General features: G+C 49.5%; 5 protein-coding genes across 5 annotated transcripts; 4 read left to right on the top strand and 1 right to left on the bottom strand.

Annotated features, from left to right (window-relative positions):
• Positions 1-417: 417 nt before the first annotated feature.
• Positions 418-4,383, bottom strand: A1O9_10226 (uncharacterized protein; the record flags this gene model as incomplete). The annotated part of the gene is made up of 1 exon (XM_013400961.1): positions 418-4,383. The coding sequence occupies one exon, from the start codon at positions 4,381-4,383 to the stop codon at positions 418-420; it is 3,966 nt and encodes a 1,321-aa protein (XP_013256415.1).
• A 316-nt stretch (positions 4,384-4,699) lies between these two features.
• Positions 4,700-8,540, top strand: A1O9_10227 (uncharacterized protein; the record flags this gene model as incomplete). The annotated part of the gene is made up of 3 exons (XM_013400962.1): positions 4,700-4,854; positions 4,984-5,024; positions 5,077-8,540. 3 exons carry the CDS (start codon positions 4,700-4,702, stop codon positions 8,538-8,540), a joined length of 3,660 nt encoding a protein of 1,219 aa, XP_013256416.1.
• A 1,135-nt stretch (positions 8,541-9,675) lies between these two features.
• On the top strand, positions 9,676-10,545 carry A1O9_10229 (uncharacterized protein; the record flags this gene model as incomplete). Its single annotated transcript, XM_013400963.1, has 1 exon — positions 9,676-10,545. One exon carries the CDS (start codon positions 9,676-9,678, stop codon positions 10,543-10,545), a length of 870 nt encoding a protein of 289 aa, XP_013256417.1.
• A 1,086-nt stretch (positions 10,546-11,631) lies between these two features.
• On the top strand, positions 11,632-16,089 carry A1O9_10230 (ATPase; the record flags this gene model as incomplete). The annotated part of the gene is made up of 1 exon (XM_013400964.1): positions 11,632-16,089. One exon carries the CDS (start codon positions 11,632-11,634, stop codon positions 16,087-16,089), a length of 4,458 nt encoding a protein of 1,485 aa, XP_013256418.1.
• A 1,900-nt stretch (positions 16,090-17,989) lies between these two features.
• Positions 17,990-18,457, top strand: A1O9_10231 (uncharacterized protein; the record flags this gene model as incomplete). Its single annotated transcript, XM_013400965.1, has 1 exon — positions 17,990-18,457. One exon carries the CDS (start codon positions 17,990-17,992, stop codon positions 18,455-18,457), a length of 468 nt encoding a protein of 155 aa, XP_013256419.1.
• Positions 18,458-19,588: the final 1,131 nt, after the last annotated feature.

Here is a 19,588-nt window from a genome sequence, read left to right on the forward strand (position 1 = left end):
GAGTGCAGTATCCACTGCTACTCCCGATGAAGTGGCATCTACATACAACTTGCTAGGCATTTCTTTGTACTGTATGCAGATCGAATATGCCACATCGGTCCCTGAACACTTGTCCAAACAACCCACACACCATGTTCGATGGGGATCTACACCTGCGATCAAAGGGATCGGCAGCCACAGCCACAGCCACAACCACACCAGACAAATACCACCCAGATCCTGGTCAAAATCATCCACTTTCCAGTTCTTGCCAGTCAATCGTGTGCGGCCCGGCACTCTTGGTACATATGCATGTTGAGCACACTAACAAATGGCGTGTGAATCGCAACTGGGTACCAGGTACCTGACCAGTAGTTCTAAATGCCATAACAAGAGATATGGTTTTCTCTGGTTGATCTTTGGTACATGATAATATGGTCATCGCTGCTTGTCTCTTTGGCTTGCCAACGCTTCATTCAATCTCCTGGTCTCCCACGCCAGCTGTTGCGCTTTGCCTCCAAATCTGCGGTCGTTTGGGCCGATCTTCCGCTTACGAACCACTAATTTGCCTGCTTTGTTCTTCGTATGAGTTGGGCGACTAGTAGACTTGGTCCGAACAGGGCCAAAAGACGACATAGCTCCATCCGGCGTATCCTGCGGTCTGCGAGCACGCCGAGCTGTAGCTGTTCCATTGATCCGCGATCGTTTCTTCAGTCGCCTGCTGGTTGCTCCTACAATCTTAGAAGAACGGCTTTTTGAAGCCCCTGCCCTTCTTTTCGAAGCTTTGGTGGCCACCGGGACTCCATGATCGCTCGAAACTTCGTCTGAAACTTCTTCGATCTCGTCCTCTTCTGTTATCCGACCGTTGGTCTCATACTCAGAATCTGCCGAGTCTTCAATTTCCAGTATCTGCGACGCCTCACTTTCGCTCTGGACTCCTTCAGCAGCGGGGAGGTCATCAATCTCTGAGCTCTCATCCACCACTCGCTTTCTCTTTCGGTTTCTCATGGGCACGGGGGAGGAGCTGCTGTCTACACCCCTTGTCTTCGCAATCGCCCCAGCCAAATTCGGTGCTGTGATCGTTCTTGCAATGCGTTCGTGGGATGGAGGAACCATCGCTCGAGTATTTGCTGGTCGCTCTCCTGGCTCCCAGAAATACTGAACCTTCGACTCTGGGTAATTGTAATTGTACAGTAGCTCCTCTCCGGCTTCGATGTGACGTTTGGCAAATAGACCAACGCGCACCACACCACTGCACCATAACATCTTCGGCTCCACATTGATGTGCTCCTCCCTCTGCGAATTGTTCATGAACCTCATTTTATTGCCGTTGTTGGACGCATCGATTTCCTGAGCCTTGTTGATTATGAAGAGGTATTCCTGACCAAGTACATGATACATGGCCCCTCTTCTATTACCCTCAGACTTACTGATTACTTCTCCTGTATATTCCCCAATAAAGTCTTCTTTGGGAATATCAGTTCTGCTGTAGAGACCATACCCTTGGATTTGACTCGGTGCCTTGGTCGTTGGGGCCGGTAGTCCAAGCTGGATTCGATTATTCCTGCACCTGCCTTTGCGAATATCGTCATTGTACTTGTTGTACGAATCCAATACTTCAAATACACCGCATTTCCCACAAAGTGAGGGGTCACATTCTCTGTTCAATTTCCAGCACTCACAACGGTTGTCTTTGAAGCAAACCTTATTCCCTCGGGCCACACAACTACATCCTTTGAAGCGTCGTTTGCAAGATTCGTCGCACCCACAGAACCGCTCGCAATGCACCTTGTACCTGTAGCAGGTGCATTTCGGATCGTTGTGGCAAGGTCCTTCATGTGAGCATGGGAGAAATGGAGGACGTTGGTCCAGGTCTCCACTCCTAGATACATCCATTATCGTCATAGGCTTCCTCTTCTTCTTCACTGCATAGGGATGTCTTTGACCAGAATTGCTGTCCGACACAGCATCTGCTTCCAGTGGCGGATGTGGCCTTTGCACCATGCAGTAAATCATATGGCTAAAGACCCGTTCACATGTCACGTCCTTGACAATGCGAGAGATGATACATGGCCCTCGAGTGTGATTGAGATAGAATCGCATTACCTTCTCAACCAACACTCTATGTGACTGTGAGAGGAATGGATGGAATGTTGCATCTGATATCTTGATCTTTCGTCGACGAGACACTTCCCAGAAACAAGAATTGCTACAAAATTCATTGCCTGGGAAAGATGATCGAGTCTGTGCAGTTACCCGGCTGTCCCCGCTGACGGTGCCGTCAGGCTGCCGGCCTAGTATCTGTTGCAGGTCTTGTGATGGATCAACACAGAACACTCCACATAAATGTGGTTTATGCTCACTTTGGTCGCTTGCAGGGAGTGACATGAATTGCCTGACGTTCTGTTTCTTCTCTTCATCATTGACGTAGGCTTTGGGATCTTCTGCGTTATCGTCGTCGCGGTCCTCTATAAAATTGCCATGGGACGGGCAATGATGACGGAGACAGATCAAGCAAGGTTCCGACCCGTTCTCGTCATCCTCCCATTCATCGTGGGGTGGCTGGATGACACCGCCAGCAACGATGTGCCAAAGGCTTATTCTGCTCACTTGATGGAATGCATGAGCAGCCAGGCCGGCAAAAGCAAGACTTCGATCACTAGGCCTTTCTAGCTCGTCGAATTTGTTCCTACTGAAGCCTGTGATCATCTCTTCATGATTTGCAAGCTCGCAAGTCGAGCATCTTTTCGTCCATTCCAAGCTCCAAGCTTTGGCTGATTCTATAGACCATGGTAGTAAGAGTTGACGTTCTGGCTCGAAATGGTCTTGCACAAAGTAATAGAGAACATGATCTGGCTTGATCTGTAATGATACAAACAATTGTTCTGCCCAAGGTTTCCAAAGCCATATCAATTCCTGGCAGTCTCGCTGCGCTTTCAAACTGTCATAGTTATTGTTGAAGCGCTGTTCGAGTTCAAGGTACTTTTCTGTTGCATCAGGATCTTGGATCTCATCCTCTGCGTCATAAGGGCGGTATTTCTGAGTGTGACAATTAGGTGCAAGAAAGGTAGAGGCGATTCTGCCGATCGCCTTATATTTAGGGAGGACTGTTCCTTCGGTCTTGAAGCGCTTCTCAACAGCCCGGGTCAACATGGTCTTCTTTTGTATTGGCCGAGCTTGAAGTTTGCTCAAGCCACCCATCTCGATTGTACCGAGGGGTTCTTTCTCATTCTCGGTCCTTCTTTTCTCAAAGGCAACCTTGAAAGGATCAGGTATGGTTGGGTCAAGGTCTGGAAGACGTCGAGTTTTCATATCGAATGTCGCTTGCCTCAACTCAGCCTGAACGGACTTTTCTTGCCAATCATGTTGATCTTTTTGCAATGTATCGACCAAATTCCTTACTGCATCAATGCTTAGGTCGATTTCCAGGGAGGGAGTTGATTCCTCTGACGAGTCATTGTCGAGTGCTTTGTCGGCAGTAACTGGCTCGTAGCTTAGGTTTCGTTCGTGGCGAGCGTTGCGGACGTGCAAGCGACTGTCAACATCATGGCCGCCTATCTGGGGTTGTGTTGGCTTCATGTACATTTTTGGTCTCTGATTGGCATCAAAACCCATTTCTGATCCTGAAGCAGACCTCGGACTCTCCAGATGCTCGATACTGGAGCTGACGCTGTTTCGACGTGGCAATTGTAATTTGACTATCAAGGATGGTCGTTGCTCGCGATTTGGTGTGTTAATTTGATATACACAGTCATATTGTCTTTGTTTGCATGGAGTGCATGGTTGCAAGCCATCGCATGTGGTGTTGATACGAACACAATTTTGGCAGATCTTCGCACCAGAATTGCCAGATACAGGGCGCACCTCCTGATCGGGCGCTTTGTGTTCGGTTGACACCATTTCTGTGGGTTGGCGAGCTTGAGTATTCGGGGTAGACAACTTCCCTAGTTGTGCAAAGTCCGGGGTGAAGAGGCGAGTTGAGGGAGTGTCATTGATGGTTGTAGTGGCTGGATATCCGTTCGATGTTCGACTCATACTTTTCATGGTGATCTCACCATTTGATAAGGGCACTCTCCGCTGTGTTGCGGGTGTAATACTACTTGGACTGTTTAAAGACAATGTTTGAGGGCCAGTGGCCACTTCTGTTCTTGGTGTATTGATTGTTGATGCGATACGGCCAGGTACCCGGATGCCACGGCTGAATGGTGGTAAACCTAGCGATTGTGTCCTCGAGAAATCGAAGGGTTTCTGTGAAGGCTTGAGTTGCTGCCTCAGATATGAGGCCTGCCGTTCATCTGCATTGGCTATCTGATGCAGGTAGCCAGATTGATTCGTGCCTTTTCTCCTGTGTGGGCCTTCATCTTCAGAGTCGGACAGCACAATTGGTTCAAGTGCTGAACCCATGATTTCAACGCCTGGTGATAATTTAGGTGAGACTCAGGAGAATTCCGGGTGAAAATCAAGTGATAAGTATTTGCAAGACCGCCCCTTCCAGCCCACATGCAGTCAGAGAGGGGCGAGAACTCATCGCAAAATGTTGGTGTCTCTCCTTCCAAGCATTCACCCGTTCATGAGACGCGTCCAAAAACCGCGTCTGACGCGCGTAGAAAGAAATTCAAGGGAGGTGCGGTGAGACGTCGATGTATGCCTTTACTCGCCGTGGAACCGAGACAGCATTGTGAACAGTACTACTCGTAGGAGACAGACAACGCCCCATACCATGGAAAGTGAGACTAAGACTACCCGAGCGGAGGGATTGGAGGTTGAGAGGGAGGAGGGTCGTCGACGGGATCCAGAAAAAAAGGTCTTGGCATTCGGCGCACTCTCAGCCTTCTTTCTGTCGGAGTTCACAGGCACAGGATTCTTCTATCTATGGTAACTAACCTCGCGCTACGGACTGACCACGCTATGCCTTAACACCTCCTCCAGCATGCTTAAACAAGATTACTGTTCTCTCAAAGAACTCTCACCAATATATAGCGTCTGTTGCTTTTGAAAGGCCAGGAGAAATCTGGATGCTCCCGCCGGAGGCGTCATGCCTACCCGTAACTGCTTTGCAGGTCCTACAATGTGACCAGAAGGTTTTCATACTTGTAGGCCAAGGGCCGTGGCTACGTGTCTATGACCAGGGAGGCACTCAGAATGTGAACGAATTAATTTTCGAATCACAGCCCATACAAGGGATCGAGGTTATCCGAGAAAATGCACCTCAAACGCTGTCTCGTCAGTTCAATATTGTTGCTTGGGGTGGCCGCTGGATGCGCTATGGAGTCCTCAATTTTGGATCCAGTGCGGATCCGCCCGCCTTAAGCAAGCCCACTGTCATCTTCAACCCTATGTTTGATGCTCAGGACTGGGTTCTGAAAGTTGCCATACTTCAGGACAGTACACGAAGCCCCAGCCAGGCATCCGTAACAAGCACATTTATGCTCACTTCGCATAATACACTGCTAGAGGTTTGTCCGAAAAGCCTTGTCGACTCCAGTCCACCAAGTCATAATGTTGTTGTCAAAGTACAAGGCCTACAATCCTTTCTATATTCTGGAGATATTAATCTTGTCGACGCGAATTATATCATTATTGCATCTGGAACAGTCTTCGGGGAAATCATTGCCTGGACTTGCCAAAGAGCAAATCATTCTGCATCTTGGGTTCCGATTACTAGACACAGATACAATGGACACCGAGGCTCCATTTTTGGAGTAAATATCTCGCCAAAATTGACCTTGAATGGAAAACTTACAAGGCTGATGGCAAGTTGCAGTGATGATCGCACGATACGCGTTTGGGACATCAGCAATTGCGATCAATCCACTGCATTGCTAAGCTGTCAGTCTTTACCCGTCCTAACAGGCTTTGGCAATATTGAAAATCTTGAAGATCTCCAACTGGCTGCTACTTGGGGCCATGCATCTCGCATATGGAGCGTTTTGTTCGACATAAGACAGAACATCTCTGGTCAAGATGAGGTCTTTCTTCTTTCCAGGGGTGAGGATGCCACATGCCGGTTCTGGTCCTTAAAGGTTGGAATCGATGCACAAGCGAACCAACCATTTGTCTTGCAACCTGTAATGCAGGATCGACATCATAGTGGGAAAAATATTTGGTCATTGGCTCAAATGAGGATCGAATCCTCAATGAGAGTGTACACTGGTGGTGCAGATGGTCAATTAGTCCTCAGGACGATCGGTGATGGTGAAAATGCCCTTTTGCCTAACTCCAAATCTTTTAACGAGATCACTGGCTCCGGGAGAGCTCTAAGGCTTTATACCTTACTCACGCATGAAGAATGTCTTGCGACGACAGAGTATGGAGAGTTATTCCTGCTGTCTACCAGATGGGGCTCAGTTACCCACAACTGGATCAAAATCCTCGATTCTAGCTCCAAGATGAATATGATAACGTGCTATTTAAGAAGACGAAAGCTCGTCGTTCTAGCCAGGCAGAATGGGACACTAGCCATTTTACAACTCTCCGATCACCACCTAATTCCACTCTCGACCTCGCTTCATGGTGCGATCTCTTGGATCCATGCCGTACATCAACCCGACCCAGCGGAGGGATTGCCCACTTGCATGATAGCATGTCTGGCGAACAATCAAGCTTTCATTTTGCGGCTGCCGGCGACCTCTCCTTCTGAAATCGAAGTGGCCTCTCTCACTCTCCCGGAGACGTTTACAATCACAGCTTCTTGTTATGACCCTGCAACTAAAGTTCTGATCTTGGGTTCTCGTGCCGGTGCATTAGCTTTTTATTTTGGTATATCGAAGAGTGCAGAGTCGGCTGCAAGTTCATCATGTTTCCGCCACGTGCATGGAGAAAACTGCATCACATCTATCAAGGTTCTTGGGACCATGAATGAGGCTGAAACCGGCACGTATGGAGCTATTCATATACTCACAACTGGAAGAGATGGGTGTTATGCCGTCCATTGCATTAAGCGGGATTCGGCTGCAGGAGTAAATCAACCTCACTTCTCCACCCTTCATCTTTCTTCACCTCCCTTTGGCCCAAATATCGAGGGGTCCTACTTCGCAAGAAATGATATGATCACAGGTGCCAAATCTGTTGATCTCATTCTTTATGGATTTCGCTCTAATTCATTTGTCGTTTGGAATGAGACACAACAGCGTACAATCTTCTCTGTGGATTGTGGTGGATCCCATCGAAGCTGGTCATATACAGACTCGAGTAGCCAAACGGAGAGCGAAACGCTTAAGACTACCGATCAGGGTCGAGTTACTCAAGAGGTGATGCGTACGTTTGTTTGGACTAAGGCGGGAAATTTCAACTGGCACACCTTACGAGGATCAAGCCACAAGTCGATAGTAATGGGTGGTCACGGCCGTGAAATTAAGGCAGTCGGTGGTTGCAGCAGATTCTACAAGTGCAATTCTCAGAACTTGCCATTAGTGGCTACTGGCGCGGAGGACACCAACATCCACATTTTTGCCTTGCCCGCTGGCCAGCTCAAGGTACTTGGCAAGACAGCCTTTCAGTCTCTTACTGTCCTGAAGGGCCACACAGCAGGCCTTCAACATCTAAGTTTCTCTCCATCTGGAAGATATCTTTTCAGCAGCGCAGGGTGTGAGGAATTCTACATCTGGAAGCTGACCTTCGATGTTCCTTGCATTGATGTGGGAGTGGTGTTGCAAGATCAGCTACCGAAAGAGGACGCGGACTCCGATGCAAGGATTATGAGTTTCGATCTAAAGGACATCTCAGATAAGTCACCCGTGGCGGCGCTTCATGAGTCTGCCTTCCTGGTAGCCCTGGCTTATTCCAATGGCAAGGCTAAGATCGTCCACTACACTCCCACCAGCAAACGGAGGCAAGGCAGGTTTGAAACGTTGAGAGAGATTCAGTACGGCTCCTTTTGTCTGATGCAAGCATCGTTTCTATCAGGCCATGTACGGACCGAACCAGGGCAATTTGATTCATATATCTTATCCGGGGGAACCAATGGATTTTTGAATATGAGTGCCTTTAATCTGGCCGATGTTCAGCAGGGCCATACCCCAATCGAAGTGCACCGTGTGCACCAGAGCAGTATCTTGTCCATGGACACCGTTCCTCTGGCTCAAGGCTCATGGCTGACCGCAACTGGGGGCGATGATAACGCACTGGGTCTCACAATAATATCACGAGCAGCCATCCCGCTGGCTCTCAATACAACTGCTGCACGCTCACTTTGTGTTCCCAGAGCACACGCTGCTGCGCTAACAGCGTTGAAGATCGCCAGCGTCAAGCGCACTGCCGGCGGGTTTAACGTGGCGGTCATCAGTGTCGGAAATGACCAACGGGTCAAGATATGGGAAGTGGGGGTGTCAGACTACTTCTTAGGCCACTCCAAGGACAAGCTCCTAGATGGCTTCAAGGTGAAGAAGCTTGGTGCTGCATGGACAGCAGTAGCTGACAGTAGTGCCATCGAGATTGTGAGAGAACCAGAAGAGGGAGTACTGCACAAGCATGAACAACAGATCTCTGCTCCAGAGAGGTGCAGAATAATGATTGTTGGAGTGGGCATGGAATTGTTGGACGTTGACCTGCGTTCAAATTAATCGTGTGAAATAACAATGATGGTTCATATTCTTAGCTCGACACTTGTGTGCTGGAAAGTTGAACTCGCGTGTGGAGAATTAATTGCCTTCTGTTGGGCTTCTGTACCCGGACTTTCCCAGCCTGACTCCCCGCGGTTCTATACACAGGTTAAATAAACACCCTTTTCCACTTCCCAAGGGAGAGGGGTCGATTCACTCATGCAACCTGTCGGAGCCTCTTCCATACATGTATAAATTAGTCATATCTGCACTGAATTGTCTGTTCATTTTCAAAAGCCGCTTCTTTCCGTTCAGCAGCCCAGAAAGCTCATCATTCATGATCGAATTGACAAAAAAGCAACAAGACGCAAAAATAGTCCCTGTGGGGATTGAACCCACGACCTTTTCCGATTGAAAATTTTGTAAAGGAAACGTGATAACCACTACACTAAGGAACTGAGAGCAAGACCCTGGCAATCAGGGCTCTGGAAAATCTGGGGGCAACATTTCGACCGAGTTTTGTACGAATTGAAATATCAATGCGCATTCTTATGCACGTGAATCTTGACATTCTGGCTACTCGCTAGGCACTTAACTAGTGACTAGTCATTAGTGTTTCGTGTTTATGATTCAATCAGATGTCCTCGCATATTGATCGTTCTTAATTGCCAATATCACCTAATCGATTATAGAATATGTATACCTCAGGCCTCAACCATGAGGAAGCGAGTTGATTGAAATAACCGTGGGGACAAATAGTAGACTCGATAGTTTTACTCTCAAAGTGGAATATGGACATATACGCTTATTTACGGATCTCCTTGCTATCTAAGAAGTCGATCTGGTAATCCAGTAGTACTTGCGAGCTGACCAAGAATCTACATGCAACGATCTCAGTTTGGCCCCGGACTGTGTCCCTCAAAATCCTGGCCAATGGTGAATTCCAATGTTGCTCGGTTTCGGAGTTGAGAATGGTCGATCTGCGATACGTCCAGTCATCGCTGACAGCAGGGCGGATATAGTACGCTTAAAGCATATGTCCGATGGATGTCAAGCAAGACATTGGGGCCTCGAGTAGATATGTATAGAACGAAAATGGTATCAAGAGATTCTCAACAAGGATTGAAGTTGACATTAATTCTACATCTACACCAGAATGTCATCTAAGCCAGTCTGGCTCATTACTGGCTCGAGCGCGGGCTTAGGCCTAGCACTCACTCGGTACGCATTATCTCAGGGCCACAGAGTCATTGCAACATCACGAAACCCATCGAAAACCCCAGAACTCGTAGCTGAGGTGGAGAACAAGGGTGGGAAATGGTTGACCCTGGATGCGCTCTGGGAGGAAGACGCCATCAAGGACACCCTTCAACAAGCAGAGTCCCTTTTCGGTCGTCTTGACATTGTCGTCAACAATGCTGCATACGCTGTTGTCGGTTCCACAGAAGATGTACCCGATGCTGATGTCCTGACCCAGATGCAAGTGAACTTCCTGGCACCATTGCGTGTCATGCGAGCAGTTCTCAGTGGGATGAGAGAGCGCAAATCAGGAGTCATCTTGAACGTTTCGAGCGCACAGGGACTTTGTCCGAGTCCAGCGAATGGCATTTATGCCGCCAGCAAGGCTGCCATGGAGGCAGCATCAGATGCCCTGGGAGCGGAGGTTGCTCCCTTCGGCATCAGGGTCTTGATAGCCTTACCAGGCGCTTTCAGGACGAATTTTGCGAATGCAGGCGCATTTACCGAACCTTCTGAGCCATACGCCAACGACCACCCAGTCGGAAAGAGGCTGAAATGGATTCAAGAGTTGGGATCAGGTGCAGCAAGAGGAGATCCGGAGAAGGCAGCGAAAGTAATGTTCGAAGCAGCAACGGGGAAGGGAACGTTCGGCGAACTAATCGCAAAGGGGAAGTTCTTGCGAGTGTTTATTGGACCTGACAGCTGGCAAGTCGCAGACGCGAAAGTCAATGAGCTCAGAAGGACAATTGATGCGGAGAAGGACCTGGCCGGAAGTACGGACCTGTGAATTTTGGGAATATTCTCGTATGCATACGCCAGGCAACAGCAAGGAGATAAGAGCGCAGAGTCACTGAGTACTCTCGGGCTTTGGTCATCAAGTCGGGCCCTACTCAAGTCATACACCCTCTTGCAGGCGAATAAGCATCTTGAATACTCGGTATATGCGTGGGTTATTGCATTGACTAGTTATTAGAGGACTGCCCTACGAAAAGGTGTATCATTTGCATTCGTTGATATCCAAGTGGTCGTAGAAATCCCGTCTCGGCAGAAGGTCCTATCGAGCCCTGGTTGGGGCGTACAAAACAAGCTTTCAAGTCTGTGGCCCAAGGGTTTAGGGCCGGGGAGCCCATCCTAACTCATCCCGACACACCCAGTACCTTAAGTCCGTGAATTCCAACGCCGAGCATTCATATGAGTACATACGAGAAGCACCCTCTAATTATCCCCCCAGTTCTCAGCTTGGTAGAACGAGGTCTGCATCGGGCCACAAATCCAACGAAACGACATGCGAAAAAGGAGACCTCAAAATTGCCGAAAGTGAGATCACGAGGTCGACTCCGTGGGGCTGGCTAAGGAGGCGACACCCTCGAGGACAAATATCAAGTGATTGATAAGCCTAATGGAAAACACGGCACGAGTCCGCATGATAGACGTGATGACTCTTTGATCCGCCGGGCTTCTTAGGGACGGACAGATGTGGTCCCGTAAGGCACTTCCCAATCCCTTCTAGGTGGCTTGGGGTATCCTCATCCCTAGAGCCACCAATTGATCCCTAGACGGGGGATAGCTTTGGCCACATCCAAGCACTAAGGAGTAACTGGCCACTCCCAACTCTCGCTTTTCCAAACCCACCTTACCTTGTTTCGCTTCCATTACGACAGCACCGAGGCAGACGGGCATATTTTTAATCCTGGTATCCTGGTCGAGCCGGGGCCACTCCCCCGACGTCTTTGTGTTTTCCTTACTTCGTTCGGGAGTATAATTACATACTTGCCCCTCTTCGGCAACCCAACCCACACGAAATGGAAGTTCTCACAGTCCCAACCTCGCTACTAGGCCTCACTGTGCAATAACAGCAGTACGGGCCACAATGATGCCTCCAGGCGAGGAGAAAGATGCCGCTCGGGCGCTCGAACAGGTCAATGTGGAGGAAAGGGACTTGGAAAAGCACGAGACCTCGTCACAGTTCCTACAAGTGCCTAGTCATCTTGGAAAGGTCGGACGGGCCAAAAGCGAAGACAGCACGACCTTGTCGAGGATAGAATCGACAGCGACCGAGATAACACAAGTCAATAGCGCAGCTCGGGTGGCATCAACACCAAGGGAAAAACTGCCCTGGTACCACAAGATCAATCCTCTCAAGCGAGGCCCTGTGCCTCCCTTCCCTGAGGAACGAGCAGTATGTCCAGAATACAATGCTGGCTTCTTTAGCTTGTTGACGTTCCAATGGATGCAACCATTGATGACTGTTGGCTACAAGCGAACCATTGAATTCAATGATATCTGGAAGGTCAATCCAGACAGGAGTTCCGAGGCGATGATCAATAAAATGATGCCGGCTTTCCAAGCGAGGACGGCTCGAGGAGAACAAAACCCCCTCGTATGGGCTCTTTTTGACACATTCCGAAGCGAATTTTTATTTGGAGGCGTCTGCGCTTTGTTCTCAGCCTTGCTTCAAGTTTTTGCCCCGTTTGCCACCCGATATTTGATTCAGTTCGCCACAGACGCTTGGATTGCCGACAGAACGGGTGGCAGTGCTCCTCCTATCGCCAATGGTATCGGTCTAGTCATCGGAATCACTTTCATGCAGGTCTGCCAGACCACAGCTACTAATCACTTTCTCTACCGAGGTATGGTTGTGGGAGGGGAAGCACGAGCCGTTTTGATAAATTCTATATTTGAGAAATCGCTTAAGATCTCTGCTAGGGCCAGAGCCGGGGGGAAAGCTGTTGAAGCACCGCAAGCCCCAGACCAACCAGAGCAGGCACTGGAAGAAGAAAAGTCATCTGATCGACCAGCCCTCGCCCGTGCACTTTCAAAACGGCTTCACCCCAAAGGCGGGCCGAAAATCACGCCAGACAAAGGAGCAGGCATTGCAGGGGATGGTACCGGTTGGGGCAATGGCAAAATCATCAATTTGATGAGTGTTGACACATATCGAGTTGACCAGGCCTCTGGAATGTTTCACATCATTTGGACCTCGCCGATCCAACTTGTTATTGTGCTCGTTGTGCTCTGTATCAATCTTGGCTACAGTGCGCTAGCAGGCTATGCCCTCATCCTTGTGATGATGCCCCTTCTAGCCAGAACAATAAAGTCCCTGTTCGCTAGGAGGAAGCAGATTAACAAGATAACCGATCAACGTGTTACATTAACGCAAGAAATCCTGAGTTCGGTCCGGTTCGTCAAATTCTTTGGGTGGGAGACCAGCTTCTTGAACCGCCTTAAGGAATTGCGGAAGCGCGAGATCCGAGCAATACAGGTGCTACTCTCAATACGGAACGCCATCAATGCGGTAGCCATGTCTATGCCTGTGTTTGCTTCCATGCTTGCCTTCATCACATATTCCGTCACGGATCACGGACTTTCACCTGCTCGAGTCTTCTCATCCCTAGCTTTGTTTAATTCGTTGAGGATGCCACTTAATCTGCTCCCTTTGGTTCTTGGCCAAACCACCGATGCTGTCACTGCGCTAAAGCGTATTCAGGAATTCCTCCTCAGTGAGGAACAAGCAGAACAGGTCACTTTCAACGAAGACATGGAGGACGCCGTAGAGGTCCAGCAAGCCTCTTTTACCTGGGAGCGCACTGCGACTCAGGACAAGGAGCGAGTGGGCACTTTCCAAACAAAAGGCGAACTCAAAGCGCAGAAAGACAAGATAAAAGAAGACAAGAAGGCGGAGAAGGCTGCTAAAAAGGCCAGAAAGTTCCCCGGGGGTTCGAATGAAGATGTATCAAGCGAAATTACCGAGATCGAACCGTTCAAACTTTCTAGTATCGACTTTAACGTTGGAAGGAATGAGCTCATAGCTGTTATTGGCTCTGTTGGCTCTGGCAAATCTTCCCTGTTGGCTGCACTGGCTGGTGACATGCGAAAGACTGGTGGGAAAGTCATGATGGCCTCGAGCCGCGCGTTCTGTCCTCAATATGCATGGATACAGAACTCCACCCTGAAGGACAACATCTTGTTCGGGAAGCCTTATAAATCCAGATGGTATCGTGATGTCATCGATGCGTGTGCACTGGGACCGGATCTCGAAATACTTCCTGCCGGGGATCAGACCGAGATTGGTGAACGTGGAATTACCTTGTCCGGTGGTCAAAAACAACGATTGAACATTGCACGGGCCATCTACTTTGATGCAGATATCATCCTCATGGATGACCCTCTTTCGGCTGTTGATGCCCACGTTGGCCGTCACATCATGGACAAAGCTATATGTGGCCTAATGAAGAACAAATGCAGAATCCTGGCAACGCACCAGCTTCATGTCTTGAATCGTTGTGATAGGATCATCTGGATGGAAGACGGTCATATACAGGCCATCGATACCTTTGACAATCTTATGAGCCAGAGTGTTGACTTTCAGAAACTTATGGCGACAACTGCACAAGAGGATGTTGCTCAGGCCAAGGCCGTTGAATCGGATAAAACAGAGAAAAAGCCAGAAAAGAAGACCAAAAAGGGAAAGGCTGCCGCTCTGATGCAACAAGAGGAGCGTGCTGTCAAGTCGGTCAGCTGGAGTGTTTGGGGTGCGTACATCAAGGCGTCCGGTTCCTTTGTACTCTGGCCATCCATCTTCATCGCCTTGGTATTGTCTCAAGGGTCGAATATAGTCACCAGTCTTTGGCTCAGTTGGTGGGTTAGCGATCATTTTGGTCTCTCTAGAGGCGCGTACATCGGGGTATATGCGTGCCTCGGGTTCTCCCAAGCTGTACTCCTTTTCATGTTCTCGACCGTACTATCAGTCAGTGGCACGAATGCCAGCAGGACCCTGCTCCATAGAGCCATCACCCGAGTACTACGAGCGCCCATGTCGTTCTTTGATACGACTCCACTAGGACGAATCACAAATCGATTTTCGAAGGATGTTGACTCTTTGGACAACAGTTTGACCGACGCAATGCGGCTGTACTTTTTAACCCTGGCCATGATTATTTCGGTCTTTGCATTGATCATTGCGTACTTCCACTTCTTCGCGGTGGCCCTCGGTCCGCTGTTCTTACTCTTCTTATTTGCGGCAAGCTATTATCGAGCCTCCGCCCGAGAAATTAAACGACATGAGTCGGTATTGAGGTCAACCGTCTTCGCCCGTTTCTCCGAGTCGGTTTCAGGTGTGTCATCCATCCGTGCATATGGACTGCAGAAGTACTTCACTTCGAGGGTGCGGGACGCGATCGATCAGATGGATTCGGCTTACTATATAACATTCGCCAACCAGCGTTGGGTTTCGACTCGCCTCGATGCCATCGGAAACATTATGGTCTTTGTGGTCGGTATCCTGGTGGTTACCGACCGATTCAGTGTCAACCCTAGTATCGGAGGACTGGTTTTGTCCTATGTTTTGGCAATTGTGCAGATGATTCAATTCACGATCCGACAACTGGCCGAGGTTGAGAACAACATGAATGCCACAGAGCGGATACATTATTACGGAACGGAACTGGCAGAAGAAGCAGCCTTGAAAGACAGGGACGTGCCACCGTCTTGGCCTCAGGCCGGTGCCATCACGTTTGACAAGGTGGAGATGCGGTATCGACCGGAGTTGCCGCTCGTGCTCCAGGGCCTGGATTTCTCCATCAAAGGCGGCGAACGAATTGGAATTGTCGGTCGAACTGGGGCCGGAAAGTCTTCGATTATGTCGGCTCTGTTCCGCCTGACTGAATTGTCAGGCGGGCAGATAAAGATTGACGACATTGATATCTCGACGGTTGGGCTCCAAGATCTACGATCACGATTGGCAATTATTCCACAAGACCCAACCCTTTTCCGTGGCACTATTCGATCGAATCTTGACCCGTTCAATGAACATACTGATCTCGAACTCTGGACGGCCCTTCGGAAGGCAGATTTAGTTGCGGAGGAGGTTGATCCCAAGGACAAGTCTCCGAGACCACAAACCGCGGAGACGGCCGCAACATCGACATCGAACGTGAATGGGCCACCGGCGCCCAGCAGGATTCACCTTGACAGCCAGGTGGAAGAGGAGGGCCTAAACTTTTCCCTCGGTCAAAGGCAATTGATGGCATTAGCCAGGGCGTTGGTCCGAAACTCCCAGATCATCGTGTGTGACGAGGCAACATCTTCTGTTGATTTCGAGACGGACGAGAAGATCCAAAGGACGATGAGAACAGGATTTGCAGGCAAGACAGTGCTCTGCATAGCGCACCGGTTGAAAACCATCATCAACTACGATCGAATCTGCGTCATGGACAAGGGCCAGATTGCCGAATTGGACACACCGATCAATCTGTTTGAAGCGAATGGAATCTTCCGGGGAATGTGCGATAAAAGTCATATCAGGCGAGAGGATTTTTTCCGGGAGGAATGAATGAGTGTATCAAAAAGAGCCAAAGTTTGCATGCAATACGATAGGTTGTATTGCGGATCATCTGCTTGAGGTGGACCAGACAGATCTGAAGTTGGCCCGACTGCATTTTAGCGATACATAGAAGAGCCAGGTAATTAATTCATGCTCATACGGAGTACCATGATGATGCATAGCAACCTTGCATTTACACAATCCGGTTCATTTGCTCACCAAGTACCTATGTACTCCGTATGTAGGACACAACACATGCCTAGGTCCAGGGTATGTGTTCCGCGCCTTGGACAATCACACTTCCCCTCATATCATTCTGTACCTCGTCTCTGAGATAGTCTGAGTATTGTCATCAGGACCGAAGGAGCCGAGATTTGCTGTGATTGCAAGTGGGCTGGGAAGATCTCGTAAGGGTGGGGATTCAGATGAGTGAGCAAGGAAGGGGATCAGGCCATGTCCCAGATAGGCCTAACCCAGGCACCGAGGATGCTAACTACCTGTGCTAGTCTGGTCGAGCCCACTATGTTCTATCCTTCCCCAGGCACTCAGACTGGCTATAGGCTACTCGTACAGGCTACAGCGTGGGTACCCCGTACACCGTGGCTACGGAGGACCACCCGCCTACGGTCCATGCCGTGGCTCTCTCGTCTCCAGCAAAACTCTCCTCACCCATCCCTCCAGTGCAAATCAAGGAATCACACGAAAAAGTGGAATCTCAGCTACAGTTGTCCTCGCGAGTGGTCTGCCGACGGCTGGTTATGGAGTCGGTCTTACCAAAATTCAAGACCATAGCCGTCACAGGTTGCTTGACCAGGAACAACCGAGTCCCACACAATCTCGTGAGTCCGGCTGTACGAGTACATCCCATCGACGATATCATTGCGCGTCGAGTCCCAGATCAATATCACAGGAAAGTTGGCCTGCATTTTCGGATACAGGACCGTATCTTGGGGCAATCAGCATTATCTATTTAACGAAGCAGCCCTTCTGATAAGCAAGGAGGGGGCCCCTGGCCACCTGGGCGTGCCCTTGCAGGCATCAATCCCCGGTCCCTGGAAACCTGTATGGGCCACGACGACTTGGCTGTGTTTCTTGGCTACTTTTAGCTACAGGATGGTATTAGCGGGTCTTCCGAGTGGCGCTTTTGTTGATCGTCACCTTTTCAACCCCGGCCGGGCTTCAACGACAGGCGTCAAATTGCTCCTCTGGCGAGTTTGATTGCACTTGATTCAGTGTCCCCAATCCATCAAGTTTCGCCTTCTACGGAGTACGGCCAACGGTCCATGGCACACGTATTTCGTAGCCACTTCTTACTGTACGAGTAGATAGACCGTGCCAGGGTTTGGAGAAAGAGGCGTTTGCCACTTCATATGTTCAAACTGAGATTTCTCCATTTTCCCAGTCAGCTAGCTATCACCTGTGCAGGTCTCGTCTCGGTGCTTCTCTGAATACTCGCCCTCCACTGACACTTCACACTACTGCGCGTAGTGTCATTCTATACGGAGTGCATATTACTAGATCAAAGCCACAGCCAAGCGTGCAAAGTATCAAAGCCAGAAGGAGCAACCCACTCTGCCCCGGACCTCAGTCGCCCCTACCTCGTTACCTCCATCACCAGACTGACACCCACCGTTACTGCTCCTGCCGCTACCTGCCACGACCTGCGACCACTGAATCCCGATTCACATCAATATCAGACGCCTCGTCGTTTGCTTGCCCATCTGAGACTTAATACCGACAAAGTCTGCCTTTACCCTCAGCCATGGACTATTAGCCGTCCACGTATTTGACCTTTTGGCAAACCTGCTTGTGGTCTCCTACGACATTCGTTCCTAGCAGATAAATACGCCCACTGCTCCCAACCCTTTCCTGTGCATTGCCTTAGCGACCCGGCCTATATTTCACAGCCATGCAGACCGTTCCTGAAGGCACCGAGCTCGCAGAGCGACACCTCAAGCCACCCCAGAATTTTGATCCTTGCTGCAACGCCAAAGTCACATCTCCCTTCTACCTCTACAACCATGACTCCCCTCGGCCTTCCTTCGACGTCGTCAAGGACCCAAACCCTCCCAAAGCCTCTGTCCACGATCTCGAGTCAGGCACCTTCAACCTGTCACCCACAATCACCGAGGAAAAGAAAGAAGCCCAGAGACCAAAACCGAGCAGATTCAAATTTTGGCAAGGCAAGAGCGAATGCTTGACCAAACCGAAGGAGCGGGGCTGGTTGGCTCGACTCCCAACACGACAGAGAATACTGGTCAAACTATTGATTGCTTTGGTGGTCATTGGTGCCATAGTTGGTATTGCAGTCGGTATCAGCATCCGTGTTCACGGAGGAGTCTACAAGAACAACAACTCTACACATCAGATCGGCTGAAAGCATTAAACAAGTACCCGTTTCAAAAGATAAGATGGGTCTAGAGGATTGTCGATTATCACAAGAAAACCGTGGGTAAATCTCAGGAATGCAGGCCTGGGAAGCAGTACATCCTAGTAGAGCAGAAAAACACGGACCTCTAACGCGGTCATAATGACATGGATCAAGAACAACAAATGTTTACACTTGGTTCTTGATGGCCAAATTACATATCTGCAGGGAGTCAGGGAGTGTTGTAAATGTCGTCAAAGCTCAGGGAATGGGTATTGCTTAGCCATGAAAATGGTGCAGCAAGCAATGCTGAAACAAGGTTGTCGGCGCTTCGGTTCATTTTTCGGAATTGCACTTGGAATGAAATTAAATCATGAGTACAAGCAGCGGTCTTCAATTCAGAAATCATGTTTTGATGGTAAGACTACTGGAACGAAGACCAGAATCCCTCTTGCAAATGGCATAGATTTCTACCCAACAGTAATAACGAATGAGGCCTGTGCCAACTGGGATTCGTTCATGGTGCAAGCTGGATGTGGCTGACACAATTGTACTGTATCTTGGCTGGTTGTATTCTCTTTCTCTGGAGATACAAGGCTATGAGAATAGGCATCGAGACAATCAACAATTGACAGAATAATACATATGTACTGTTTATTTATGTACTTCATGAAACCTTGGAACTACAGTTCAACTGTCGGTAAATGGAGCATGGCTATGATGGTCGTGTACCTTGCCGCCAGGATAGGTACCAGGCAAAGGCAAAGGCGAAGGCGGGAGGTTCAAAGTCTAGTCGGCGGCGAGGTTTCGTAGGCACATACTCGTATGAGGAACGGTGCTGTACGAGGACGAGATGCCCTCACCCCAGTTGGGTAAGCCGGGGGGGGAGTGTAGGGCGGCATTGCCCTCGTCCCAAAGGGGGCTGAGTTAGAACTTGCTCGGAGGACTTTGCGGAGCAGTTCAACTCATCTTGGCGCCCGAAGTGCAACTTTTTCCATCTCCAACTTTCCTGCGGGAGCAAAAGCCAAAAGATATACCTTGGAGCGGCGGTCAGGTGGTGCTGCAGGATTCGAAGGTTTTGTTCCTCCTGGCCAACAGAGCCTCTCCTGCACCGTAACTAGGCATCATGGGTCTAGCTGA

This window comes from Exophiala aquamarina (genome assembly GCF_000709125.1).
Source record: "Exophiala aquamarina CBS 119918 chromosome Unknown aczIA-supercont1.12, whole genome shotgun sequence".
NCBI lineage: Eukaryota > Fungi > Ascomycota > Eurotiomycetes > Chaetothyriales > Herpotrichiellaceae > Exophiala > Exophiala aquamarina.